General features: G+C 56.4%; 3 protein-coding genes across 8 annotated transcripts in view; 1 reads left to right on the top strand and 2 right to left on the bottom strand.

Annotated features, from left to right (window-relative positions):
- The first annotated feature begins 2,285 nt into the window (after positions 1-2,285).
- On the top strand, positions 2,286-6,383 carry SPRN (shadow of prion protein). Of its 2 annotated transcripts, XM_036929692.2 has the most exons (3): positions 2,286-2,740; positions 3,064-3,252; positions 3,605-6,383. In XM_036929692.2, exons 2-3 carry the CDS (start codon positions 3,242-3,244, stop codon positions 4,056-4,058), a joined length of 465 nt encoding a protein of 154 aa, XP_036785587.1. In that variant the 5' UTR covers positions 2,286-2,740; positions 3,064-3,241; the 3' UTR covers positions 4,059-6,383. The 2 variants fall into 2 exon arrangements, with proteins under 2 accessions (XP_036785587.1, XP_036785588.1); XM_036929693.2 differs by lacking the exon at positions 3,064-3,252 and having other exon boundaries at positions 2,339-2,740.
- A 274-nt stretch (positions 6,384-6,657) lies between these two features.
- MTG1 (mitochondrial ribosome associated GTPase 1) lies at positions 6,658-22,289 on the bottom strand. Of its 2 annotated transcripts, none has more exons than XM_057506541.1 (11): positions 22,054-22,289; positions 19,498-19,572; positions 16,994-17,085; positions 14,895-14,975; positions 14,328-14,384; positions 13,939-14,029; positions 12,394-12,455; positions 11,746-11,842; positions 11,391-11,472; positions 7,528-7,640; positions 6,658-7,152 (listed from the first exon to the last, which is right to left on the bottom strand). In XM_057506541.1, the coding sequence occupies exons 1-11, from the start codon at positions 22,163-22,165 to the stop codon at positions 7,013-7,015; spliced, it is 1,002 nt and encodes a 333-aa protein (XP_057362524.1). In that variant the 5' UTR covers positions 22,166-22,289; the 3' UTR covers positions 6,658-7,012. The 2 variants fall into 2 exon arrangements, with proteins under 2 accessions (XP_057362524.1, XP_057362523.1); XM_057506540.1 differs by having other exon boundaries at positions 19,495-19,572; positions 22,054-22,288.
- PAOX (polyamine oxidase) overlaps positions 19,495-27,010 on the bottom strand; it is a 14,990-nt gene continuing 7,474 nt past the window's right edge. Inside the window, exons 6-8 of one of the 4 annotated variants that reach the window (XM_057506538.1) lie at positions 26,840-26,997; positions 24,566-24,688; positions 19,495-19,572 (exon numbers count right to left, since the gene is read on the bottom strand). In XM_057506538.1, the coding sequence (XP_057362521.1) occupies positions 19,567-19,572; positions 24,566-24,688; positions 26,840-26,997 (287 nt within the window). In that variant the 3' untranslated portion in view covers positions 19,495-19,566. Of the gene's footprint in view, positions 19,573-24,187; positions 24,689-26,839; positions 26,998-27,010 lie in introns of those variants that run through there. The other 3 variants (XM_057506539.1, XM_057506537.1, XM_036929685.2) reach the window with 3 other exon arrangements.

The raw sequence follows: 27,010 nt of genomic DNA, 5'->3' as shown, positions 1-27,010 counted from the left end.
AGCAAGTTCTTTAAAGGGCTAGGGACAAGGGTTGGGCAGTGTGGCCGCCTGCTGTACGTCTGGGCCCGGGCCTCCCATCCCCGACTGACCCACCTGCTGTATATCCAGCACCGTGTGGTCTTCAGGTGGCACCTCCTGGCACCAAGCGCACAGTCCAGGTGGAAAAGAGGGAAAAGGGAAAGAGTGTGCCAGCTCTGTGCAGCCCCTTTTCAGGGGAGTGAACGCCCTCCCAGGAGCCCCTAGAGCATGCCCTGTGGCAGGTTTTATTGGCTGTGGCTGCACCATATGGCCCCCTAGCTTTGCGGGGCTGAGAAGTAGTTTGGGGTGCTCAGAATCTTGAGTGGGAATAAGTGTCCAAGGGCTGCCTCTTCGGTGCTCCGGCTTCTTGTCGGTGGTCAGGCTGACACGATGTCGAACAGGAAGTAAAGAGCGGGCAGTCTTTTCTTGCTCCTATTTGTTAAGGGAATGCACTTGAAGGCTCTCCATGAGGCACGGCATCTGCAGAGGCCTTCTGAAATACAGCCTCTACCAAGTTACAAATTCACTTCTAGGGTTATTTTTCTTGGCACTTTGTTCCTCACAAATGAGTTTCAGTAAAATCAGATGCTTTGACAGCGGCAATCACATTACAACCCATAATTGTATCAAATCATGTCATATCCCTTAAATTTATACGTTATATGTCACATATATTTCAATTTTTAAAAATAAGGGGTAAAATGCTTTGTTTTCTTCCTTTGAGAAAATGATGAGTATCTTCCCAGTCACTGGGTTTCCCCAGTGCTGGACGCTCTGCACTTCACGACCAGAGCCGCGGGCCCTGAGCTGATCATGATGTGCCTTCTGCTGCCCCGAGGGTTCAGTGTACTATTTTGTCTAGAATTTTCATGAAAGAGACTAATGTTTTTCTGGTACTTCCCTTACATATCTCAGGAGGGAACCGTTAGGCCAGAGATAAGAGGTGAGGCTCTCCGGGGAAGTGGAGGCGGCTGGGAAAGCACTGCCCTCTCCTCAGACCCCAGTGTCAGCTCATGGCTCCCAGCTCGCCTGGTTTCCTCAGGGAACCTGCCTTCTTTCCTGGACGGGGGCTGCTCCGTGTGAGGACCAGGCAGGGCCTCGACCAGGGAAGGCAAGCCTTTCATGACCCCATCTGACCCTGCTTCTGCCCTCACTGGCCCACCGTCCTTCCCCATAGCAGTGATCCCCGAGGCCAGGATCCTCTCCTCAGCCACTGCTTCCAGGTGGGCCTCCTCCTCAGCCTGATGAGCCAGCCCCTCCTCCGACTGATCACGCCTCCTGGGGGCCCCTCCCATTCACCTTGCTAATTTCTTTACTGTCATTTCCACTGGGACTCAGAAGGGAGGGACCTGTCTCACTGTCAAAGACCAGTCTTTCCAGCCTTCACTCACCAGAGGTTAAAAGACATCACTGTCGCTTCTCACCCAGCAAGGCCAAGATGCAAGGGGATCTCTCACCGACCTTTAACAGCAGTTATAATTAAAAGAATAAGCTTGGTTTTTATTCCCAGAATGTTTCCTTCTAAATTATTCAGAAGAGACAGAAACGTATTTCTTCACTTATCCATCAAGCCCTGGCTGGGCACTACCACGTGGCCGGCTGAGCTCTGGGAGGGCTGCAGTCACCATGCAGTCCCTGCAAAGCCAGTGTCCCCAGCTGAGAGCTCCCGGCGGGTGCCAGCCAGCCCTCGGGGCACAGAGGCGCCTGGCCGACAGATGCCTCCAGCCCAGGTTGCGTTTGAAACCGAGGGGGAGATAGCCCAGCACAGCATGTGGGGTCACGGGGGTCTGAGAGCAGCTGAGTCAGATCACGCAAATAAGCCGGGCAGTTGAGGATGTAGCTGTGCCCACCCCTAAAGCCGCGGAGAGGGCCAGGCTGGGTGAGGGCCCGCTGTCCGTGGGAGGGATGCCACAGACCAGACAGACCCTGGAAAGCAAGATTGCACCATTTCAAGAAGCTCTGGAGACTGCCCTGCAGGCCCTGGGAGGGCGCCTCGGCGTGGGCAGGGGCGGACTGGTGACCTAGCTGCGGAGTGGCCGCCTGGAGGGCCCCCTGAAGGGATCTGAACAGTGGGCACTGCAGTGCGGGAGGAGGGAGCCCATACAGCCTTTCTCAGGCGTGGGAAGGGGGCCCGCTGCGGCTGGGTGCCCAGGAAAGGCCCTGCCCTGACTCCAGGCACCGTGGGGCCCTGGACAGCCTCCTCTCTGGACCTCCGCGGGCAGAGCGCAGGACCCGGAGCTCAGTGTCTGACGTGGCATTCGTGGTCCCTACGTCTTGGGCAGGGATGAAGACGAGGAATTGGGGTGGGGGCAATGGACGGTGTGGAAAGGTGGGCGGACGGAGGATGCAGGCTGTGGGGCACGGGGTCAGCACGCGGTTGTGGGCTCCCTGGCTGTTGGAGACGGTGGGACCGACATGTGCGGGATCAGCACGTAGGATGCGGACTGGTGGGGGCGCGCAGCGAGGACGCGGGGCTGCGCGGAGAGGGAGGGGCTGCGCGCTCCCCAGACCTGCCTTTATCTCCTCCCTTCCCGCCCGCGGGCACGAGCCTCCGCGTCTGCCCGCCCCCAAGCCTAGGGCGGAGGCCTCGCGAAAAATCCCGGCTCCGCGGGTCCGCGGGTCCGCTCGGCGGAGGGTGTCCGCCACTGCCCGCTCCCTTCCGCTCGGCCTGGGCCCCTGGACCGGCCACACAGGCCCGCGGTTCTGACTGAAGCCGCGGCGGGTAAGGCCGGCGGCGAGTCCGCGGGGCCGGTAGGGCTGGCGGGTGGCCAGGTGGGGGAGGGAGAGGAGGCAGGGGGCGCCCGCGCGGCCGGGGGAGGCTCCAGCCGCCGCCCAGATCGCTGCGTCCCGGCCTCCCGCCCCAGCTGCCCGGCCAGGAGGCCGGGGGAGGGGTGCCTCGCGGGGCGGGTTGGGGCTGGAGGGTCTGTCCCCTGCGTCCCGGCGTGCGGGTGCGGGGTCCGCAGTGTCACCAGCCGCGCACTCTCGGCGCCGCCCCAAAGCGTCCTGGAGACCCGGGCCGAGATGCGCGTTCGGTCTTTTCTGCAGACCCCGCTCTGGGTCCCTGGGGACCCTCGGCCCCTGCGATCGTCCTTCAAACACAACTCCCACCCCGGCGGCCTCAATCCCACCAGAGCAGCCCAGGACATAGAGCCCCACCCCCGACCTGAGCAACCCTCGACCCCGGGGTGCTCACCAGCCCCTGTTCTTTGCCCCCAGGCACAGAATGACCCACAGGTGCTGAATCCACTCATCTCCCTCCCACCCACTCCTTCCCAGTTAATGAACAAGACCCCCACTCTCTCCCCAGGCCTAAGCTCCCCAATCCTCAGGTGGGCCCCCCTCCTCCTAGCCACCTCAGCCCCGAGTGGGCAGTCCCCCCAGAAGCTGGGGGACCTCTTGTGTACAGCCAAATGCCGAGTCCGCTGTCCCCAGGTCCTGAGCGCCTGTTCCCAGGCCCTGAGCCCCTGTTCACAGGCGCAGCCCAGTTCCCACGCAGGGTCTCCCATCTCCAGGCCCTGTCCCCTGATCCCAGGCCCTGAACACCCGGGGCCTCAAGAAGCTGTGGTCTTTTCCCGTCTTCCCACAGGATTCGCCCCACGAAGATGAACTGGACGGCCACGACGTGCTGGGCTCTGCTGCTGGCCGCTGCCTTCCTCTGCGATCCCGGTGCAGCCAAGGGCGGCCGCGGAGGGGCTCGCGGCAGCGCCCGGGGAGGGTTGCGCGGGGGCGCGCGCGGGGCCCCAAGAGTGCGCGTGAGGCCGGTGCCCCGCTACGGGGGCTCCTCGCTGCGGGTGGCTGCTGCGGGCGCGGCTGCGGGGGCAGCAGGGGCGGCCGCCAGCCTGGCCGCAGGCTCGGGCTGGAGGAGGGCCGCGGGTCCCGGACAGCGAGGCCTGGATGACGACGAAGACGCTGCGCTCAGCGGCAACGGGACTAGCCGGGGCGTCTATGGCTACCGAGCGTGGACTTCGGATGCAGAGCCCGCACGCGGCCCACACCTCTGCCTGCTGCTGGGCGGCGCCCTGGGGCTACTGCGGTCCTAGGCCGGGCTGGGCTCCGGCCAGAGCCGGCTCCCAGCCCGCGCCCTCCCCAGAGGCGCCCACCTTGAGCGCGCCTTCCCTCCTCTGCTCTGATCTCCGGTCTCAGGTCTCCGAGTACAAAGAGGCCCCCCTGGGTGACTACGAAGTAGGGTTAGGAACTGCAGCTTCTCCTGCCTGTGTCCCTGGGGCCACTTCCTGTCACTGTCCTGTCCGAGCCCCGCCCCAGTCTCCCCATCTCCCACCTCACCAGGCACCAGACTCATCAGCTCCGGGACGCTGTGCCTGCCACTTAGATGTTAGGGTCGTCCCAGACAGACAGGCAGCTGTCCACGCTCTTGTGCCAGCTTGAACAGCTGCCTGAGAGAGGCCAAGACTAGGCTGTTCAGGCCACTCCGGCTCCCCTGGATGCTTGAGGGGTGTGGACAGTGCTGACAACCAGACAGGCAAGCCCTGAGGATCCTGGCAGCCTCCCCCACAGAAGGAGCCAGAATGGATCAAAGGACTTGAGGATTTGGGGGAAGGAGAGAAGGGAGGCTTTGCTCACAGGTTGTAGCATTCCAGCCACCTGTCTGAAAGAGGTGGTCTGTGGATTTCAGAGTCAGGGCATGCCCATCATGGTCCCCAGGAGGCACCCATCTGGAGCGTCCCTTCCCTACCCTCAGGCCCAAAGGCCGGGCCCCTTCTCTGGGCTGTGCTCTGTGAGACCCACTGCCTGGGGTTCCCTTGGAGCCACTTTGCTCTGACTTGAAACAAGTCACTAACTCTTTTGGGACCTATTTTAGAAAACAAGAAACAAAAAAAAAGTACCATTGTTTAAATTTCAAATGTCCCCATTTCCTTTGAGCTTTAGGTTTGTGTTCCGGGACCAGAGTCCTCACCTGCACTCAGGGACAACTGCACACGTCCCTGGAGAGTCCCCACCAGGGACTGCCAGCTGTGGTTCTGGCAGATCTGTGCAGGCAACAGCCACCCAGGCCAGAGCCCAGCACCCAGAAAGAATGGCACCTGGGTGCAGCAGGACCCCTACCACACCACCACAGGACGTCTGAGCAGAGGATGTTCTGAGGACAGGGCAGGTGCCTAGTAGCCTCTAAGGAAAGGCTGGGCAGGTCCTTGCAACAGTTTGCCTCTGGCATCCAAACATGCTGGGCATGAGGCCAGCCCTTGATTCTCGGGCACCCAGTGGCCTTCAAGCCACTAGGCTGGTTCCCTGTCCATGAGCTTGGGCCTGGGGTTCCTGGCTCTTTACCACATCCCCCAGCTCAAATATCCTTATCCCACAGCAGGACAGCTTTCCAGGCCTGGTCCCTGGGGATCTCGCCATCCTTCGGTGCTCAGCGGGAGCCTCCCCACCACCGGACTGCCTCCCAGAATTTGCCCTCGCACCCTGGGCCACGAAGCCTTTGAATGCAGCTGATGGATGCCAGTGCCAGACCAGCATCTTCCAGGGAGCCCTGCCACCTCTGCTCCTCCACAGCTGGCACAGAGCTCTGGTTAGGGGGAGGGTCTCCAGTCAAGCATTTTTCTCCAAAGACTGGAGAGCTAAACTGCAGGACGTAGCAGCCCTCAGCTCCTGTGTCCACACTGCCAGCACTCCAGGGCTGCAGGGGGCCTAGATGCTCCTCTGTCCAATCCACAGCAAGCTCCATGCTACCAAAGATGAGCAAGCCATGGCCAAGCCCTGCTGGGCCTCCACTGCCCGGCAGGCTGCAAGGGGATCTGAAAGTCTCGCCCAGGGAGAACTATTACAGTGGCTCCTTGGGCGAGCTCAGTCCTACCTGAGGGGCCTGCCCGGCTGTGCCCAGCCTCTGACACCCACCAAGATGAAGGGCCACTGCCAGACCAGACCCTCACACACCAACCTGACTCTGGGAGCATGTTTGGCATCTGGCATAGCCACAAATCTTTTGAGTACTTCCCACCCCTGCTGTCAGTTCTGGCGGGAGGCAGACAGCACTCAGTGGGTAACCTCAGGAGAGGTTAGTAAGCGAGGGTGCTATTCCACACGGGGTGGTGGGGAGGGCACCTGCGCAAGGGGAGATGCCCTGGCTCCAGGGAGGTCGCACCACCACAGGACACAGAAGAGCCCGAGCTGCTGACCAGGTGCACCTGCCCCGCCCCTCCCTCTGCACCCTGGCCCCGCCCCACCCACTGCCTTTCCCTCCTCAGCCCTCTTCCGGGACACAGGCTGCTGGGTAGCCTTCCCTAGACTGCTGCAGTCTGACTACAGCATGCTGAGGTGCCTCTGGGGAGAACCCTGCTGTTCTGTGAGCCAAAGGTGCTTGGAGGCCTGCGCCTGCCCTGGGATCTCTGCCGACCACCAGGGACCCTCCTGGCCTGGACACAGCTGGCTGTGAGCAAGGCAGCCCCCGAGGCACCAGCGGGACAGGCAGTCCTGGGTCCTGCCGTGACTGTTTGGACCCTCTTGTCTGTGTTTGTGTGCACATCTTAGGCTGTGAAATAAACACTCTATTGACAACAAGACTCCTTTATTGCAGGACCCAGGACACAGAACTGAGAACCTGACCCAAAGCCCTAGTCACTCACCAGGCAGAGCCCATTTCTCCTCTGTCAGAGGAGCCTTAACAAACAGACAAGGTGCTACCAGTACAACGAACGGGCCAACAGCAGACAGGCCTTTTAATTGAAAATTTTACAATTACAGGTTATAGTGTCAACTCGTCCTGAGAAGCATTATCTACTTAAGACACAGCAGGAGCAAGCCTCCTCGCCTGCCGGGCACCCGGGAAGAGGACAGCCCTGACAGGCACACCCAGGCAGTCCCCCGGAAACAGGAGCTGGCCAGGCCACAGAGCCGCCTTCCTGGAGCAGAGACCTGAGTACAGGGACCAGTGTGCAGCTTCTGGAAAAGGGAACCTTGAGCGTCAAACACCTGGCAGTGAAGGCCTGGGATACCACGCGGCCCTGTTGCCAAGGGCTGGGCAGGAGTGAGACCCTCACCGATCGACCTGGCTTGGGGGCGTGCTCTGCAGGACCTCCCTGTCCAGCATCACCGGGCCCAGCAGCCCGCTGCGGAAGGTCCGGAGGAAGTCTCGGGCTGCTGCGGCATAGTTGGGCTGGATGACATTCACGTCACCTGGGAAAGACGGGCGGGTCTGGTGAGGAAGGAGCGTTCCTGGCAGGTCTGCCATCGAGGAGCCTGGGACTTGGGGGCATCCCTTCCCGCCTGCCCTCAGGGCCACAGAAGGGGGCTGCCAAGCTCAGGCAACAGGGCCTATCTAGGGCACCGTCACCTGGAGCCTCTGGGGCCACGCGAGGTGGGGGGCATGGAGTGTACCCTACATAGTACACAGAGCAGCTCACTGCCCCGCCCCACCCCAAGGGCCCCTTCCTCTCCAGAACCTTTGGTACTTGAGCAGCCCTGGGCACCCACGGTGTCCTCGCCCTACAGTCAGGCCCCGCTGGATGGGGTGGCCACCCAAGGCCAGTCAGGACCAGGGCCTCCTCTCACCTGTGCCCGTGAGCACCTTCACCTTCTGCGTCTTGCCCAGCTTCACAGCCACCCGCTTCAGCACACTGGCTATGTCATCACAGGCCCCACCCAGGCCATAGAACTGCGTGTACCTGCACATAGGCCACTGGTCAGTGAATGGGAGCCAGGGCCTGGCCCACGTGAGGTCACACCTGGCTCCACAAAGGACCCCTCCTGGGCGTGGGCATGGGGGTCTGGACTCTGAGCCCAAGGTAGACTCGCTGGCATCTCCTCCTGTGTGGCCATGGCCAGCTGCCCTCAGCTACAAGGGGGGGAACAACTGCCTTGTCCACCCACCCTGACAGCCTGGGCCCAGGACCCCAGGTCGGCTCAGAGGCCCTGGAGACACGTCCAGTCTGCAGTATGGGTGTCTCGGGGCAGCCATGCAGGACCAGTGTAGCCAGGATCGATTTCTGTCCCCCTTGGCTGGAGGATGGACAGGTCCATCTAACTAGCATTTCTGTAGCCTGCAGACCAGCACAGACCAGGACTGCTGAGACCTGCCCGGCAACTCTCGTGGACACCTACTCCCCACAACACTGGCCTGGGCCTCATGGGAAAGGCCACCATGGCTGAGCACACCTGATCTGATGGACCCCCCAGACAAGCACCTCCCTGACCCCCAGGATCCAGGAGACACCTGGACCAACAGCCCCATGTTGGGGACACAGCAGTCAAGTACTTCCCTACCCAGAACCTCCTCGGTGGCAGATCTGGCAGCATCTGCCTCATGACCCACACTGGGGGGGAGGGCTCGGCCTTGAGGAAGTTGTGCTCATGCTGTAGGCCCAGCAAACGAAGATGAGGCCTGGACCCCGTGTGCACATCACAGCCTCTGCCTCAGAGGACGTCAGAATCCTGAGGAGCGTGGGTCCTACGTCAGACCTCCAGGAGCAGCCGCCCACAGGCCCCTCTGTCCCAGCAATCCCAAAAGCTGTCCCCAGGAGACAGACAAGCCCCGGGGAGGACCCCCACTAGAGCTGCTCCTGCCAGAGACTCAGCTGCTACTTTCCAGAAATGCTACAGAACAGCAGAGACCCAAACTGCCACAATAGGAAGCAAAAGAATTACATTTGATAGTACACAGCCGTGCAAAACAGAAACAAGTACTGGATTCACTGCCACCAGAAACAAGCAGAACAGAAGCAGCGACCAGACAGACACAAAGCCACGGTTTCCAAGGCGCAGACCTGAGGCCGCGAGGCAGACACCAGCACACAGCCCGTGCTGGAGCCCACGTGCCCAGGGACTGCTGGAGGGCAGGGTGCTGGGAGGCAGGTGGCTAAGGCTGCATGGGAGAACAGGAAGGACACAGCTACCCGGGGTTCCAGGAGCCAGCAGCGCCCCTCTGACTGTCAGCAGAGGAAGGAGCAGCTCACAGAAGGAAGGAAACGCCCCAGGCTGAAAGGCAGAGGGGTTGTGGCCGCACCCACAGGCAAGTACAGACAGAAGCCTCGGGACCCACAGTGTTGGGGCAGGCAGGGCCCTGCCTCAGCCAGGGGAGCTATTCCAGACCCCCAGGCCTCACAGCACCAAACTGTTTACAGATAACTGTGCCTGAACAAGGCTCAGGGATTTTCACAGGACCCAAAAGGTAGAGTTCAAAATGCCCAGCATCCCAGCAAGAATGATCAGGCATCTCAGCAGGAAAGCAGGCCCACCATGAGGGCCTCGACTGGCTAAAGCTGCTCCAGATGCAAGAATCAGCGAGGCCAGTAAGCTGGTTACTGGGGCCTCCTTCACGCGGTTCCACTGCTAAGTAACAACATGGAAGAAATGAAAAAATGACCCAAATCAAACTTCTGGTGGTGAGCACTATGAGACACACACGGAAGGCATTACTAGCAGGACGGATACTACAGGGGAGGAGCAAGGAGCCCAAACACCCCACTGCTGAGCAGGACAGCCTGCACAGCTGACATGTGGGTGACAGAGTCCCGCAGGGAGGGAGGAGAGACAGAAAAACACAGGAAGAAATAATGGTTGCAACTTATCCAAATTTGGTAAGAACTACAAAGCCACAGATGTAGGAACCCAATGAACTATAAGCCCAGGAAACATGAAGAAAACCACACCAAGGCCCATGGTCATAAACTGCTCAAATTCATGATAAAGAGAAAATATTAAAAGCAGCCGGAGGAACATTACCCACAGAGGACCAAGACAAACACAAGACTTCTCATCAGAAACAACGCAGGTAAGAGAAGGGTGGCGACATCCTTGCAGTTCTGCAAAACCGTCCATCCAGAACCACACACAGCAAATCTCTCTCAAACATGAAGGTAAAGACATGTCCAGGCAACCCAAACCCAAAAGAGATTGTCACCAGCAGACCTGCATCATAATAAACGTTAGGGGAAATCTTCAGACAGAGGAAACAACACTAGGTGCGAACCTGGGTCCACACACACAGCACGCGGCACCGTGGACGGGAGAGCAGAGGGCAGACAGCCAGGACTGACTTCGTGCACTTCAAAGCTCAGTATAAACAAAAGTACTAACAGTGAATCTGGGCTTATAACATATACAGAAGTCAGACATCTGAACAATGCCCAAAAGTCAAGATGAGGAAAATGGGAATATGCTGCTCTAAGTCCCTTACAACATAGGAGAGGTGCTACTGTGCCACTTAGACGCTCTACAGACTCTAAGGCAACCTCCTGCAAAAGTTACAGGTAACAAGCTAACAAAGGCATGGAACACAATCATAAACAGTACCCCATCAATCTTAAAAAAGTCCAAAGAGCGACACACACACACACACACACACACACACAAAGAGGAAGAGAGGGAAAAGAATAAACAGGACAAGTAATAAGATAATGAATTTAAGCCCAAAACCAATAATCCCATCAACAGAAATGGCTAAACACCTAAATAAAAGAAACAGATTGGATAAGGAACAAGACCCAGCTATGTGCAGCCTAAAGGAAACATGTTTTAGACAGACACACAAGGAGCTCAAAGTGGGACAGAAAGGCCTGCCACACTAACACTCATCAAAAGCTGAAGTGGCTACGTACGTATCAGGCCAGGGGACATCTGAGAATACTCTGAAGGAAAAGAATGTCACTTCAAACAGTAAAGACATCAAACCATCAAGAGGACGGAACAACCTGCAGATGCTTCTGCACCTCACAGTGGGGCTTCGAAGCACATGAAGCAAATAGGGGCAGATCCACAGGAACAGGAAACCGACCCCCTGGTGGTGGCTGATGGGGGAGATAGAAGGTGAACCACTGGCGTGGAAATACGGGACAGTAAGAATGAACAGTAACCCATGATTGGACAGTCAGTGCGAACAAAAGGGGCTGCTTTTGGGGGAAATTATAAAATGGATAAACCTCTAGCCAGGCTCCTGTCCTCAATGCAACAAGGACATCCAGGAACACCCACAGCTCCCACCACCCCATGCCCGGAGCAGCTGTGTACATCCCCGTACAGTGAAACACTGCTCGGCAGCAACTGGGGGGGCTGAGCAGCACACATCACACGGGGAGGAATCTGAAAACTGTCACGCCAAGTGCACGAAGCCAGACAAGGGCCAGCATGTACAGTATGACTCCATTCACAGGAAATCCCAGAAAGCGACAGGAAGCAGACAGCTACAGGGGCACAGGGAGGGGGCAGGAGCGGGTGGGAAGGAGGGGTTACAAAGCAACACAAGAATTGAGGGGGTTTTCTTGACTAACCATTTCAGATGTCTCCCTGTCAAACCATACTGAACTGCACATTTACACGTATGCAGACTGCCGTTTGTCCACAACCCCTACTGGCACTGGTTCTCTCCTTCACGCATTCAGCTGGGATGGCGGGGAAAGAGTTGCCTGCCCTGCACTCACCCAAAGAGCTGGTGCCTGTTGAGGGTGTAGAGAAGGTAGTCTGCCAGCATCTCCTCCCCCACCAGGTGGTCCAACACAGTTCCTGGAAACAGGCAGCTGAGAGTAAGCGCCAAGAAACAGCCCGGCATGGGAGCTTGAGTGCCTCCTGGTCTCAGCCAGAAATGCTGCAGACAGGGCCACGCCGTGGCTGCCTGACCTGACCTCTCCACCCGTCTGTGGGGATTATGGGGTCAGAGCAGTACCCAGAATGCGTCAGCTAGGGGCTAGACTGCATGACACTGCGTGAGACTGCCCCCCTCCACAGCAGCCCAGCAGAGGGCAGGCATAACCCACCCAATCCGGGGGCTCCACTCACCACACAGGGCCAACTTTAGGCCCGTCTCCACGCTTTCAATCCGAGGAGCCAGCACCCCAGGAGTGTCCAGAAGGAACGTCAGTGGCCGCTCACATACCTATGGTCAGAGGATGGTCGGGCCCACTACACAGGAAGTTCTGAGCAGCCCCTCCCGCCAGGCCTCCTACTGAGAGACCCCATGAGCCTCAGAGTCGGGTTCCTGAGGTTCCAAGGAGGCCCCAGAAACCTGCCCCAAGAGGTGTCCACACGTCCAGCAAGGTCTCAATATCCCCAGAGGACTTGATCCCCATTTAATTAGGAGAATAAATAAAAGCCACAGCGCCCAATAGCCCCACTTCTCCTCCCAGGGAGAAAAGTAGATGTTCGAAGCAGCTGACCACAACTGAGACAACAGGCCAGCTCAGCTCCACCCTGACCTCTGCGCAACCTCAGTTTCCTTGTCTGAGAAGCAGGGTGAGAAGCATGCCCTCCCCTGGGCTCAGCGTAAGGACAGGTACAGGGCCTTGGTACACAGCGCATGCTCAGTGGAAATGCAGGTGGAGGGACGGACGCACGGCAGGACAGAGGCAGGCCCACTCCCTCTCGAGCCCTAGGGAAGTGCCAGGCGCCCATGTGCAGAGCTCTGGGCCAGTGGCCAAGGACCCCTACCTGAATTCTGGACATCACAGCTCTGGTGATCCCAGGCTCGCCGCCCACCCTGGTGGCTTTTCCTGCACAATTGAAGGGGCTGTAAATGTATATGGAACACATAAGGCCTGGTGCAGAAGCCACCAGACGAGCATGAAGCACATGGTAACCTACAAAGGCCCAACCAAGCCCGAGTTCCCACCAGCTCTGACACCTTCCAAGCCAAGCACCAGAACCACCTCCCATGGCTGGAAAGGTGCTCCCACCCCTGCTGAGGACCAGGAAGGCCAGAGCAGCCTCCTCATCAGCACTGCCACCTTCCTCCCTCCTGCACGGGCCTGTGTCCGAATCCTCTGCCCCCACGGCACTGCCCGCCACAGGCTTGTCTGGGGCTGAGCTCCTGACGGAGGAGCCAACCTGTGCTGCAAACACTGGCTGCCCTGGAATCCAGCTCAAGGTAAGCCAAGCAGACCCTCCACCATGGGCTCAGTCAGCTGCTGAGTAAAGGGACATATGTCTGTCAGTGGAGGAATGGGTAAGCAAATAGGGTCCATCCACACACCAAATACCACTCAGCCTTAAAAAGGAAATTCCAGAACAGGTAGAACATGGATGGACCTTCTGGACACTATAGTCAGTGAAGTAAGCCAGACACACACACACATTCACCATGACTGCACCCCTAGGAGGTACCAGGTCAGAACCATAAGGACAGAAAGTCAGTGAGAGGTTCCCCAGGACTGGAGGAGGGGCCTTAGCATTAGGATTACAGGGCTTCAGTCTGAAATCACAGCAAGTCTGGAAATAGCACGAAGGCAGCACGTATACTAATGCCACGGCATTTTTTTTAAAGCTACAAGTTAAGAAAAGTAAATTTTAAGAAAGAGATCCCTGGTACAACTCTCTGATGAGCACCAAAATATGGCCTGTGAAGTAGTGGCTCAGCGCGGTTCAGTGTCTGGGCTTGTGCACTGGGAACAGGTTCGCTAATAGGGAACACAGTGCTAAGGTGAAAAACAAGGGCCAGCATGGACGTGGGTGTTACATGTTAACATACGTCAGAACAGAAGACAGAGGCAGGGGCCCTCATGTGACCCGAAACCAGAGGGCCAGTGTGGGCCCAGGGGCAGCCCGGCACCCCGACTGCAGCAGGCTGGGAGAGCCTCCACGATCCTCGTGAGGATGCAGCCTCCCAGGTCAGGACCTGGGAAGCCCATTCAGCCGCCTGCCTGCCTGATGTCAGACCCCATCTACTCTTCAACTCAGCCTCAAGTTTGATGGATCAGAGGGACTTAAACAAATAAAAAGACAAAATGCCCAAAGTTCAGGAAAGTCATCCACATACAAAACACGTCGGACATCTAATATTCAAGAGGGCACAGAATAAGTATAAAATATGTAGCGGATGACGTCTGACCACGTAACCACACAACAGGTCACTGCCTGGGTCCCCTTGGTGAGAGGGACAGCCCGATGCTGCGAGGCCACGGCTTCGGTCCCGGGAAAGCACACCAGCGGCTGTTCTCCTGGAAATGAGCCTCCCGCCCCCTGCATGGCTGGCAGTACCTTTCCTGAGGTGCTGTCTCCTGAGCGAGTTGATGAGAGAGGACTTGCCCACATTTGGGACCCCGACCACCAGGACGCAGACCTCCAGGTTCTGTGGAGGTGAAGAGCAGGCACTCAGGGGCCCACCTGAACCCTCCCCAGGCCCATGCAACCGGACCTACGAGCCCAGGGCCACCCAGAGGGAGGGAAGGTCACTGCAGGGCTCTGCCCACCCTTTCTGATAAGAACGAGAGGACAGAGGGGGGCTCCGTGGGCAGGGCATCTGCAGCAGTGCACAGAGAGGCTCATGTGCGTGCTGAGGCCTGAGTGGTTCTGGGGCTCAGCCACGACCTGCCATGGGGAGCAGGGCAGGAGGGGCTGTCTCAGAGCCAGCACTGGGCCCCACCAACCTCTCCTCGGTGATAGCGGTAGCTGCTCCCAACCAATTCCGTGACCATCGGGATGACCTGCAAGAAAACAACCACAGAGCCACTTCCTCACAGAAACCAGGCTCTATCCGAGCTCTGGAGGGGGTGTGCTCTCGTGTCCACCATTGGGAAGCCAGGGTTCTGTCCACATCAGGGCAGGGGATCAGACTGTGGTGTGGTGGAGGGGTCACCTGTGCCCTGTGCCTCCACCACAAACCAGCAGGATAGTCCCGCCGGAGGGTGGCGGCTGTGACTGAAACCACCTTCTAACAAAGACACGTGTCAGCCGGTGCAATTTTCCTAACACAATAGGGAAGATCAGGGCTGAGTGTTTCCAAAGGTTCCTTCCACTTATAGCCCAGAATACACTTCACAGCCTGGCTGTGCCAAGCCCAGCACAGTCTGCCCAGGCTCCATGCACTCTGGCTCCCCAAGGTGAGCATGCCATGGATTGTCTCCAAAACTCTGCTTCTATGCTTTTATAATTTATAGTATGTTTCCCATTTCTTTAAGCAGAAGCACTAGAGAACAAAACAGAAAAAAACTTACCTTCTTGATGTTTTCATCCTTTACACAGTTGGTAAAAATGACATTTTGTAGGCCTTCTCCTTCTAAGTGTTGTACAATTTTCTGAAAGAGACAAAACAATTTCATTTTAAATACTGAATGCAAACAGGAGGGGTGTGATATTCATATCTGAGGATCTGAGACTGAGGGCTCCTCTCTGCAAGGCATGCTTGTGGGTTCAGACCCACCGGGGCTGGATTCAAGGAGCAGTTTGGGCTGACCTGAAGGAGCCAGGCGACGACGGGGCGGGCACGGGTGCAATGATGCAGCACCGCGGACTGTCTGCAGGGGCTTCAAAGGAGGGCGGCCAGCCCACCAGCAGGAGCAGCTGGCTCGGTGGGTGCGCACAGGGGTGAAGGGCCTGGCTCAGGGGTGGCTGAGCAGGTCCTCGGGCTGCGTGCTCCAGGCCCCAGGGGTGAGGTCTCAGCAGACACTGCCTCCCCTCTCAGGGCTCCAGCACCTTCATGTGAAATGAGACTGGACTAGGTTATTCTGAAGCCACTAAATATACATGTTGATCTTTGTTTAGTAACTCCTCACTCCTGTGGTTCTGATCAACTTTGGCAAAAGGAATTCCCCATTGTTTTGAACCCAATCTGATGATAAAGTATATGTAATACTTTAAAAGCCCAGAAATAAACAAGGTTAATATGAATATACTGGTTTTAACATTAAGTGAAATCGTATTTTTGAAACCAGTATTCATTGTTTGATCTGCCACTAACCTAAATTATGATTGAGGCAAATGAAGTCACTCATTAATTCAGTGACTGAGTGGCGTGTTTTAGTCATTCCTTACAATGGTGCAGATTAAGAAACACGCCTTAACAAAGACCTATTTGAAGCCGCACTGGGTTCCCCGCCCACTGCAGAGGCGGGCACGGAGGGCTTCCCGCCCTCCCCCACCTCCTCTCCAGAACCTCCAGGGCAGCACCTGAGAGCAGCACACGCTCGCGCTGCCTCCAGACCAGGTGAGTCGCGCCTCCCAACGTTGTCACCTTAACGCGCCCACCACTCTACAAAAATTAGCATTCAAGGGCAGAAGCACTTGCTAAGGCTCAAATCTCAGCTGATAAATGCAACTGGAAGCTTGTGGCGATAAATCACAACTGCAAATGCAGCGACAAGGGAGAATAAACCCGTGCACAGCAGGAAGGATTGAAAAGATCCACCAGAGCTCGGGGGGAGCGAGCCCACAGGGGGGCGGGCGCTGGTGGGGCGATGGGAGGGGCTGGAAGGCCGGGGGCGGGGCGATGGGGGGCGCTGGCTCGGGAGCGGGAGCTCAGCTAGCCGGCGTCAGGCGGGGAAATGCGTTCAGCCCGGGTCTGCGGTGGAACTCTCCCGGCTTTAGTATCCGGCATTTCCCTGGGGCTTGTTGGTTGGGGTACCATAGTCAGCTAAGAAACCTGAAACGCGTTCTTGCTGTTGCACCACTAACAACTTGAAAGAAAAAAAAGGCTATAATTCAAGACTGACACCTGCCTTTTGAGAAGGACCTGACAACAGAGGAAGAAAAGCAGAGATGAGTACCTCACAAAGCGCATTTCCAGGATCGCCATGTTCCCTTCACCTCTGGGACATACGGGAAATACCCCGCTCGTGGCCACTTGTCCCCGCTGCTCCTGCCTGGCTCTGGAGACATCCATTAGCTACTCTGGGACCTCCCTCTCCCTCCCAGAGCCAGATTCCTGGGTGTGCAGCAGGCAGCCCGCAGGACCCGGCTGGAGTCTGGAAGGCTGTGCAGACCCCTGTGCACAAAGGCAGCCACCACAGGGGACCTCCAGGCCAGTGCTGTCCCGGACTTCCCGCAAACAGCCACACATAGCTACTAAAACTGCAGCTAATTAAAATGGATAAAACGTGACCGTCAGTTCTGGGGCAGCAGGAGCCACAGCTCAGGTGCTCACAGGCACGTGGGGCCGTCGCCGGCAGCACATCCCAACCACTGCCACTGGAGGTGTGCGCTTTGGTCGTCTGGATCATAAACTGGACGTCAGAGGGAAGCATGTAATTGTAAAGGGTTGTTTGCTCAAGTGAGCGAGTGGCCCCAGTGATGAAGGTGTCTGCAAGGGGGCCTCTACCTGCTGCTCCTTCAGATCTGCCAGGTCCATCTTGTTGAGGACGAGCAAGTGAGGCTTAAGCCCAAGCGTCTCCCGAAACAGAGGGTTTCGGCCTGAAAATGGGATGTGGCACAATTAAGGCAAAAATTCCTTCAGAGTTTTACCAGCCAACTAACTCATCTTGCCTTGTCTTGTAAAGCCCCACGTTCAGAAGGACCAACAGGTGGGAAGCCTCCCCTCCCAGCCCCACTTCAGGCCCCCATAGCTACTAGGAAACTAACCCCCAGCCCTGCCCTCAGGGTTAGGTAAAGGGTGTGCCTTCTCCTCACTGCGCGCCCCCAGCAGGACACGGGCTGCTGCTTGTAGACAAAAGGTGGACAGGCAGAGCAGGGGTCTCACATGGCTTCTCAACCAGGAATGATTCCACCAAAAAACAGAGCTCGGTGGAAAGTTTTATTATCAGGGTCATGGCTTAGTTGCCAGGGTTCATTAAGTTCAAAACGAATAATCTGATCACTCAAAAAAAAAAGGTGCCTTACCTAAAGTCCTGACTACTGCCACCGCCACCCTCTGGTGACCCCCAAGAAGACACAGGGTTCCCTCCACGGAGACCTGCAGGGACGGTTCTGCCGCCTTACTGCCAGGTCAGCCCTTCCACCCCTTGGCCAGGGGCCCTCAGGGCTCACTAGGGTCCCACCTTGTGTGACAATGACACAGCAGGGCAGGGCGGGGAGGCCTTTATCTTCAGAGCACTCAGCCCCTTCCACACCCGGGGTCCAGGCACCAGTTAAGGCAGCCTTCCTCGCACACTAAGGGGCTTTCCACAAACTGCACTCTTCCCCCAGAGTTAGGTAACCCTGTGCCACTTAGAGCGCCAAAAGCCTCCAGCCTCCCTCCAGGGCCACTGCCCAGCACAAGGCGGTCCTGCCACGCCCCCTAGAGACCAAGTAGAGGAGGGATGGCCACTCACAGTGCCAGAGCAACTACAGGTTTTGCCATTTTTTATAACTTCCGGTAAACACTTCTGACCAGCATGAGATACTGTGTGAAATGATGTATTTAGCTACAGTAAAGAAATGCAATACTTTATTGCAGAAGTTCCAAAAAGCCTTTGAAATCATGAGAATGGTCCCTCATCCTACATCCTGGAGATGATAACCCTCAAATCAACACCTTCATCATATAAGGAGAATTTAAATGTAGCTCAAGTACGACAAAAACAGGGTTTGAGAAGTATACTCATTAACAAACAAGATCATTATATCTTGTCGATTCATGGCTCAAGCACAGGACAGCCTGGTTGGCAGGAACATTTAAATCAAGGTTTTACATCCCACCTGGAGTATTCTACTGCCAGACTGCCTCAGAAGGCTGGGGTGTGCCAGACAGAAGCCTTGACAAACATTGCCACCTGTGTATCAATGAGAACCTCAAAACACAGGGCCTGCACCTCACACTAGAGACTCTGATTAACTGGTCTGGAGAGGGGCCAAGACCAGTATTGTTCACAGGTTCCTAGGGGAATTCTAATATATAACACGGGAGGGGGGGGCCACTGCCTTGACTGTCAGTAGCCATGACATGGCACCAATGAGGACCCTGCTACTGTGCTGGCTGGACCAGAGCAGGGACCAGAGGGAGGAGGCCCATGGAGACAAGATGACAAGCCAGGAGCGCCTCCTGCCACCTTGGTGGTGCCTGACTCAGGAAGGAGGGCCTCCCCGCACTGCTGCAGTTCCGCCCCCTCTTCCAACAGGGCTGAGGGATGCCCACACCACCAAACAATTCTCCAACACCAGCTGGGTGTCCTACAATTCAATCCAATTCCAACACTATCTACCTGGAGATGGCATCAGATCCCACAGGTTAAAGGTTCAGTCCCACAAGATTAAGAGGCCAATCATAAGTCCAGGCTGTCACCTGTGTTTCTGACCCACGAGTTACATACTGGAGGTTCCCACCCACCACCACCACCTTGAGTTCCATTAATTTGCTAGAGTGGCTCACAGAACTAAAGAGAAACATTTTACATTCTAGATCACCAGTTTATTATTAGAAGACATAACTCCAGAACAGCCAGATGAAAGAGCTGCACAGGGAAGGTGTGGGGCAAGGGCTTCCAAGCTCTGCATGCCACTCTCTGCGTCCCCACATACTCACTGGCCTGGAAGCTCTCTGAACCTTAGTACTTCTGGGCTCTCATGGAGACTTCATCACACAGACATGACAGATTAAATCACTGGCCTTTGACAGTAAATTCATCTCTGGCCCCTCTCCCCTCCCACAGGTTGGGGGTGAATTTGAAAGCGCCAACCCTCCAATATTAGGATTGGTACCCCTGGCAACCAGCCCCCATCCTTAGAGGACTTACTGGCTTTCCAAGAATCACCTCATAACATAACAAAAGACACCTCCCTCGCTCTCAACACTTAGAAAATTCCAACGGTTTTAGGAGCTCTGCCAGAAAAGGGGAAGAAAACCAAATGTATGTTATTTTTTATTAAAAATCACAATATCACAACTACCAAAGGATATCCGGGCATCATGGACCTCAATGATACAGTCAACCAACTTCAGGCTGCTTTGCATCTTCTTCAGTCCTAGAAAACAGAAGGATGCCTAAGGAGTCCATGCCTTTCAAGAGAGGTAGATTTAAGTTGAACTGTGCTCTAATAACTGATAACCATTTGCTGAGTGCCACCTTCAGAAAGAGGAGCAGTAAGGCCCTGCGTGAGGGGCAGTCACAGGTGGTGCCAGACCATCTCCACCACCTGGATGGATTGTTTAACCTCTCTGGGTCTGGCCTCAGCTATAAACTAAGTTAACACCAACTACCAACTCATTGGATTTTTTATTAGATGAAGATGATGATCCTCTAAGTGAGGCAGAGCAGGGATATGGAACAAACATCATGATTAACTCTTCCTGCCTATGACGAAAAATGCCGTTATATAAACAGTATAGTAAGAACAGGAGGGACCCCATCATAAGGCTGAGATTCCATGTTTAACAACCAGGGACTTAGGAGATAATACTCCCAACAGACTTCATGGTAATTAGCCAATGACCAACCCTATCCTAAGGCAGGGCGAGCAGTCCTACATGGTATGTTTCCACTATTTGAAGGGAACCACTGTCTGGGAGAAGAACAGCATCAATAAATTCCTGTGTTAAGTTTACCTTACACTGTATCTAGAGGGCAGACTATGGATAATGACATAACCTCTCTCACTGGAGAGACATCATGAGACCATATGTCAAGCCTACACACCACCACCCCAACATACACCCTTTGCCCCCAGTGGGTAAAATTATATTTCCAGAATATCTCTCCTGCCTTTAGTGCATCTGCATATCAAGAGGCGTTCCTGAGGGGTGGAGAATACTTGTCTCCATATCACTAGGTAATTACCTGGGTAACCTAGGGCTTATCTGAACCTGAGAGGTTGGGGGAAGATCTCCCTTGCTTCTGCAGGAGCCAGAAAGAGAAACGGTCTCGAACCGCAGTTTGTAAGCAATAAACAGGTTTTAAACTTTATTTTTCCCTTTGACAGACTTCGGTTTTAGAGGTATTTTGTCCTGGGATTTCCTCTCCCTGGAGTTACACCCCTATTCCTGAAATCCTTAGAAGACACAATCCTAAGCCCTTAAGCATGCCACCTCTCAGAGGATGCCTGCACTGTCCTTTCTTTGAGTGTGTACTCTGCCTTATACAAAGCCTTCTTGCTGCTCAATTTACTGCATTTTGTCTCTGCATTTCCAAGCCTCTTGGGAGGACAATAAGAGAACCTCTTCCCAGTGGTTAGCACCTCAGTTTGCTATTTCATTCAATTTTCTAGACTTAAGTACAAGTCTTCCCTCTCTCTGTCCTACTTCAGACAAGCAGGGAAGAGCTCCTGAGAGCTCTGATCTGGGCCTGCAAGTTCCCACATCCTGGGTGACTGGGACAGGAGTGCAGCTCTACCACCTTGCTCTTTAGCAGCCTGCCTGCAAATCTCCTCTTTGCCTTTGGGAAGTTCTCAGCATAATCTCACTCCACCCAGTGCTCTGAAGCGACCCCAGATCTTGGGGTGGTAGGGGCCTAGTTCCTGTGCTGTGCAGATTCAAGTAGACCCTGGATGCCAGGTGACTCTGGCTTCAGGAGTTGGCGAGGGATCTGCCCTGCGCTGAGTGGGAGTTCAGTGGGCTTCCCCTTCCCTCCTCTGCTCTTCCCTGCTCTCTGCTGCCTGCACGGATGCTGCCACTCGCTGCCACTCTAGCTTTAATGAATTCGTTCCTTACCCACACTCGTCCAACCTGTTCAAGAATTCTTTCTGGATCAGGTCAAGAACCTTTGCCTGTCCAGGTTTTGGATTCACCTAGGGCACAGGGACAGACCTCCCCAGACGCAGCTGCCCAGCAACATTACATACAGACCTTGGCCGCTCATCCTGACCTACACACACACACACACACACACACAGCACCGCACTCACCCCTGACCAGAAGCAACACAAAAGTAACAAAGCTCCTTTGTGCCAACGTTCCCGCTCAGGAACGGTAAAAGCAGCCCCACGGCCTTGCTCACACAGCCTAGCCCGGCCCACCTCACCCGATTTCCAGTCCCCACTGCCACCGCGGCCCCTTCCCTCGGAAACGCCAGCGTGCACAGCACTCAGCAGAGGTTGTCGGAGCAGGTTACTGTGTATTGGGTGAATCAGGGTACTAAGGGGGTAGGAGCAGGACGCGTCCTAGAAGTCTTCTTAGGGACAATTCTTGATAAACAAACAGTAAAAAACGCAGAGGCAAGAACGACCACCGTTAAAGAAGCTGCGGTAACAGCTGAACGCCTCACAACTTGGAAAGTAATTTCCTACCCCTCTTTCACTCGGTCTTCGAAACAACATTCAGGAAATAGTATCTTTAAAAACAGACGTGGAAACTGTGGCTTCGGGGATCAAAGTGGCAGAAGAGACTTGCCGGGAATCAGGGTCAGGTCAGCCCCGGCCACCCACGCCGCCACCGGAGACGCGCCACGCACACGGCTGAGGTGAGGCGGGCGCAGCCGGTGGGCCGTCCCGCCCCTCCGCCCCGGACCTCACCCTTGGCCATGTGGCCCGGGAACCAGCGCGCCACGTCGCGACCGCCCAGGGGAAAACTCTCCCGCCAGGCAGCCCCGGCCGCTCCACAGAGCGAACGCGCGGGCAGCCTCATGGCGCCGCGTCCCGTTACGCCACGCAGCGCAGGGGGCCGCTCCGCGACGGACCTCTCCGCCTCACGCGGGACCCCGGCCGGGGGTTCCGGCGCTCCGCGGTTCCGCTTGGCGCTGCCTGCGCGTGCGTGTGACGCCACTTCGGCGGCGGACAGAGCCCAGGGGGCGGAGTTGGGCGTCGGGGCGGGGCTACGTCGACGGCGGGGCTACGAGCCAAACCCCGGACCGACGTATCCGGTCATTTTTTTAAAGGAATGCGTAGATATATTAATATTCATTAAATTTTAAAACCCTAGGTCTTCCTTAAGCGTTCCCTTAGTGTAACAAAGTTTAGCAGTCTCCTGTCAATGTTTGGTCCCTTTTCACAAACTTGATTAAAATTTTCAGATATTTTTAAGTTACCTTACGAATGTAAATGTAACGTCTTCCAAGCACTTCAAGTACTCCAGGTTTTAATATAACAGACCCCTTGCAAATACGGACTGCAGTTCTGCTAAATTAAACCTGCTAATACAATGAGCCTGAAATTCTCTTCACTGTCCTAATAATCTATGTAAGTGCAGCCAGGTTTTAACTTTAAATCAAGAGTCTTAACTTCTCAACTGCACACTGGGTTACAAGAGTACTACTATAAAGGAACTTTTGAATCAAACTCCTAAATTTCCAAATATACACGGATTCTCAGAACAAAAATGCCATTACTGTGGTCTTGAAGGTCTTAAACCTCCTAACGCTCAGCACAAAACGTTCCTGGGATTGAGAGACCCATTTCCCCAACCTGAGACAAGCCTCCCAAGCAGCTTTCCAGCTGAGTCAGACACTGCAAGGACGCAGCGCCCAGCCCCTCCTCACTGAGCCCCACCCCCCTCGCCCTAGCCAGGGCAGCTTGGGTCCCAGAGGCCGGCGGCCGGAGGAATCCTGGTGTCAGCACGGCAGACCTCCACACCTGATGGGAGCTGTATTCTTTCACCACAGCACTAAAATGGAGCCTTGCTGAATTCTGGATTGCTCCCACAGCTGCCTGACTGCAGATGTCCAGAGCAAAACGAGCAGGCAAGACCTGATGGAGGGGTGATTTGACCCCAAATGGGCGGGATGAGAAGGTCCCTGCAGAACTGCTGGGCACAGGAGGTGTATGACAGCGTGGCCATTTGGGGCTGGAGGAGCCCAACCAAGCACACATACACTCTGCCCTGAAACCACAGTCCCTCACCAGGGGCAGGACGGACTGCAGCCCGAGGCATGAGGAGGGACAGGGAGCCGCTGGCATCAAGGTGGGTGCACGGCCCTGGTCTGACTGCATGTGGAACGGAGCCCTGCCTCTACAGCTCCTGCACCCTCCCCCCACACACAGCCCGGGAGCTGCCCTACAGCTACACCAGCCCCTCAGGGCTTGTCCTGGAACGATGCCACATTCTCCCTGGCAGCTGTAACACCTGGCAGTCGCTGATCCTGACCTCTAGGCATTCTGTCCTTTCCTCAGCTGTGAGGGGCCATGCAACCCACTCTTCAGGGCACTTTGGGGATGCAGGGGAGGGATGGGGGAGCTGAGCACAGCACCTGTGCCCCCTGACACACGCACCTCGACACCACCCAGCATACCCCGGCACACTCACCCCAACACTCACCCCAGCACATCACACAAACACTTGTAGTGTACCCTACACACTGACCAAAACACTAACCCTGGCACATTCACCCCAACATGCTCCCCACACTCACTCCACCACCTGGCTATTCTGCTCTTGGCTCATTTCTATAGAAAAGACAGGCCCCAGGTCAGGACAGTGTCCCCATGTCCTCGTTTCTCCCCAGTCTCTGGCCTTTGCCCAGCCCATAAGGCAGCAGGATGAACAAGAGGGGTCCCAGGCACCAGCAACAAGAACAACTCAGAGCACCTGAAGATGTCCCTGATGAGGGGCAACAACAGCCCCCAGAGCCCAGGGGCAGCGGCCATGTCCGTGGGGTACAGGGCCCTCAATGGCATGGGACTGGGGCAAGACAGAAGACAGATGCAACAGGCCTCAGGCGTGAGGACTCTGGCCACAGAAGCTTTACTACATACACTTCATGTGTGCCATCAGTGTGGCACATGTCTCCAGGAAGAGTCCACACTCGGCTCATGCCCAGCCCTGGCTGGACTCAGCAACAGGCGTGAGGCAGGAGAGCTGCCCAGCCACCAGGGAAGGAGGGCTGTCATTAGCACCACCTGTCAGACGGAAGGACGGCGCAGCCTCCCCAGCACCAGAGGTACAGAGTCGGGCTCAGAGCCTGGGCCCGGGCAGATGCACCTGGGGGCCCTGCAGAGCCAGGAGCCTGTCGGCCTCCCTCCAGCCGGACAGCAGAGCTCCATGTGTGGTAGAGTAGTACGTCCGGTGCGTGGCTTCCCCCGCAAACAGTACCTGGAGCTGCAAAAGAGGGCTGGGATCGGTGGGGTGCCAGGGCTGGTGTGGCCACAGGGCTGGTGGCGCACGTGCGGCTGTGTTCTTCGCTCCGTCCCACACCTGATGTGACACATTCCACCCCTGCCACGAGAGAGCAGCACCTGAGGAGGACACCTCGGACCACGTGGCCAGAATCACAAAACGAAAACAACAGATGGTCTGGTGAGGGAAACCTGAAGAGGTGGGAATCAGGAAGGAAACAGGTAAGACAGTCTGAGGACGCCCAGAAGCCCACCTTCCCAACAGCAATGCAGAAAAAGGAAAACACTAAACGGAGAGATGAGATGACTCAATGGCCAGGGCCGGCTCCAAGTTTGGAAGCACTGGGCCTGGGGCCAGACGTGGGACAGGAGCCATCTCACACCCGGCTCCCAGCAGCGCTCGGCGAGTGTGGCAGCCCAGCGCTCACCGGGGCTTCCTGAGACCTGGAAACGGACACAGAGAAGAAAGGGAGCGGAGCGGCGCCGGGCCTCCCGGCGGCGGCCTGGGAATGTCTTCAGGACACCACGGGCATGACCTGCCAGCTGCGGTTTCACACCCAACACGCAGCTTTTCCATGGCTGTGAGTTACTGGGGAGGCCTCCCACAGAAAGGCGGAGTCGTGTCCTGCCCATTGAGTCTGGGCAGGCTTGTACCTGCTTTGGCTGGTGGAGTGACTTCCTACTGGGCTACGGGAGGCAGGGCAGTCCCTTGAGAATGCCTGTGCTGGGGCCCTGGGCACCACGGGGACACGCGGCCTCACTGGGGCTGCCAAGCCACACGGGAGGCCCCAGGCAGACACTCCAGTCAACACGCCCGCAGAGGTCGGCCCTCGGGCCAGCCCAGCCCAGTGCCAGCCACGTGAGGGAAGGGACCTCCAAGGGCCCAGCCTTCGAGTCACCCCAGTGGGCCAAGTCTTCTCAGCTGAGACCCCAGCAGTCGAGGGGCAGAAACAAGCCGACTATGCCCACCTCTAGGACCCAGCAGCATAACAGAGTGGCTGTGTCTACCACTGGGTGGCGGGGGGTGTTACCCAGCCATGGGGACCGAACACCTGCAGGGTATGGGTAGGAAAAAAGACATCATCACACATGCACACTTTCTCTATAAAGGTTCCTCCTGTGCATCTCTTTCTCAGGAAGCTACTGGTACAAATACCGCAGCAAAGCATGGGTGCAGGGCAGGAGTGGTGGGGCCGGCTAGAGGCTGGAGAGGGAGGGCATGGGGACACAGGGCAGAACAGCAGGAACAGACTCCAGCTGAGCCGTGGCCAGTGCAGATGCACGGGAGGGAGCATGCAGACAGCTAGTGGAGCCCCGCACACACTTGCTCACACACAGTACACACGTGTCCACACTCATGTGCACACACCGCTCACAGACACAAACAGGCACCCTTGCCACTCAGGTGTGGACAGTGCCTACAGCAACAAGACCACGTAAGCACCGAATGGCCGTCTTCCCAAAATTACCATGTACTGCTTGGGAGGATGGGGGCAGGCCCGACAGGAAGGGGGAAGCAAGAACCTTATCTGCTGCAGAGAGAGTTCAATCCGCATGCCTAAAACTGAGAATGGAGAAGCAACTCCTATCAAACAAGCAAGCCCAAAAGATTCTGCGAGGCCATGGGGAACCAGACTGCCAGACACCACGAGGAGCCATCGCAGCGCTCCAGGGTGCTAAGGGCATCCGAGCCAGGCATCTGCAGGGGTGCCCTGTATCTCTGAGAGGAGCACAGGGGCATCTGTGTAGCGCCATCCCCATGGGGCATGCTTACCAACGACCTGCTGGAGGGCGAGCAGGGGAGCAGTAAGCTCACCGCTCTGGGGCTGAAGAAGGGGGCCCAAAGGTCCTGCCTACTTCTGTACGCATTTGAAATTTCCCACAACTAAAAGTTTTGTTACAGGTGGTAGCATAACACATTATTTAGAGGTGTCGTAAATTCAGAGGCTGGAATCAGCTGGCAGAGCAGCCTTGGGAGGGGGCAGCGGGCGGCCCCCATCAGCCTGCTACATTTTGTTTTTATTTTCTTAGCCACTACTGTAGAATTCTCTGACACCTTAAGCTATATGTGTGCATGATTCTGATTAAAATAATACATTTAAAAATTATTCTTAATTTCAACAGAAAATGGATTCTGAGACGTGGGACCTGAGCCCCACCCACCACTCACTCACGCCCCAGCGGCCCTCAGCCTTCACGGGGGTCTGTTCCAGGGAGCCTGGGACCCTCCCACCCAGGCAGCACATCATACCTGGGCCTCCTTGCCGTCCACAGGGAGGGGCCGAGCCAGCAGGTCAATGTCATCCCCAGCGCTGCCCACGGCCACGTAGCTGTAGGAGCCCCTGGTGTACGGGGCGCTGTGCCAGCAGGACCTCAGCACGCTCTTGGGTGCAGGGAGCTGCGGGTTTCCTGAACAGAGATC

Source organism: Manis pentadactyla, chromosome 8 (assembly GCF_030020395.1).
Source record: "Manis pentadactyla isolate mManPen7 chromosome 8, mManPen7.hap1, whole genome shotgun sequence".
Classification (NCBI taxonomy): Eukaryota; Metazoa; Chordata; class Mammalia; order Pholidota; family Manidae; genus Manis; species Manis pentadactyla.
This window is presented reverse-complemented; position numbering and strand designations above follow the sequence as displayed.

Coding starts and splice junctions, on each gene's coding strand:
- MTG1 (XM_057506540.1), bottom strand. CDS start 22,165: ATGAGGCTGCCCGCGCGTTCGCTCTGTGGAGCGGCCGGGGCTGCCTGG. Junction 12,456..13,938: donor GAGACAGCACCTCAGGAAAG/GTACTGCCAGCC, acceptor TCAATTGTGCAG/GAAAAGCCACCAGGGTGGGC. Junction 11,473..11,745: donor CCTAAAGTTGGCCCTGTGTG/GTGAGTGGAGCC, acceptor GCCTGTTTCCAG/GAACTGTGTTGGACCACCTG.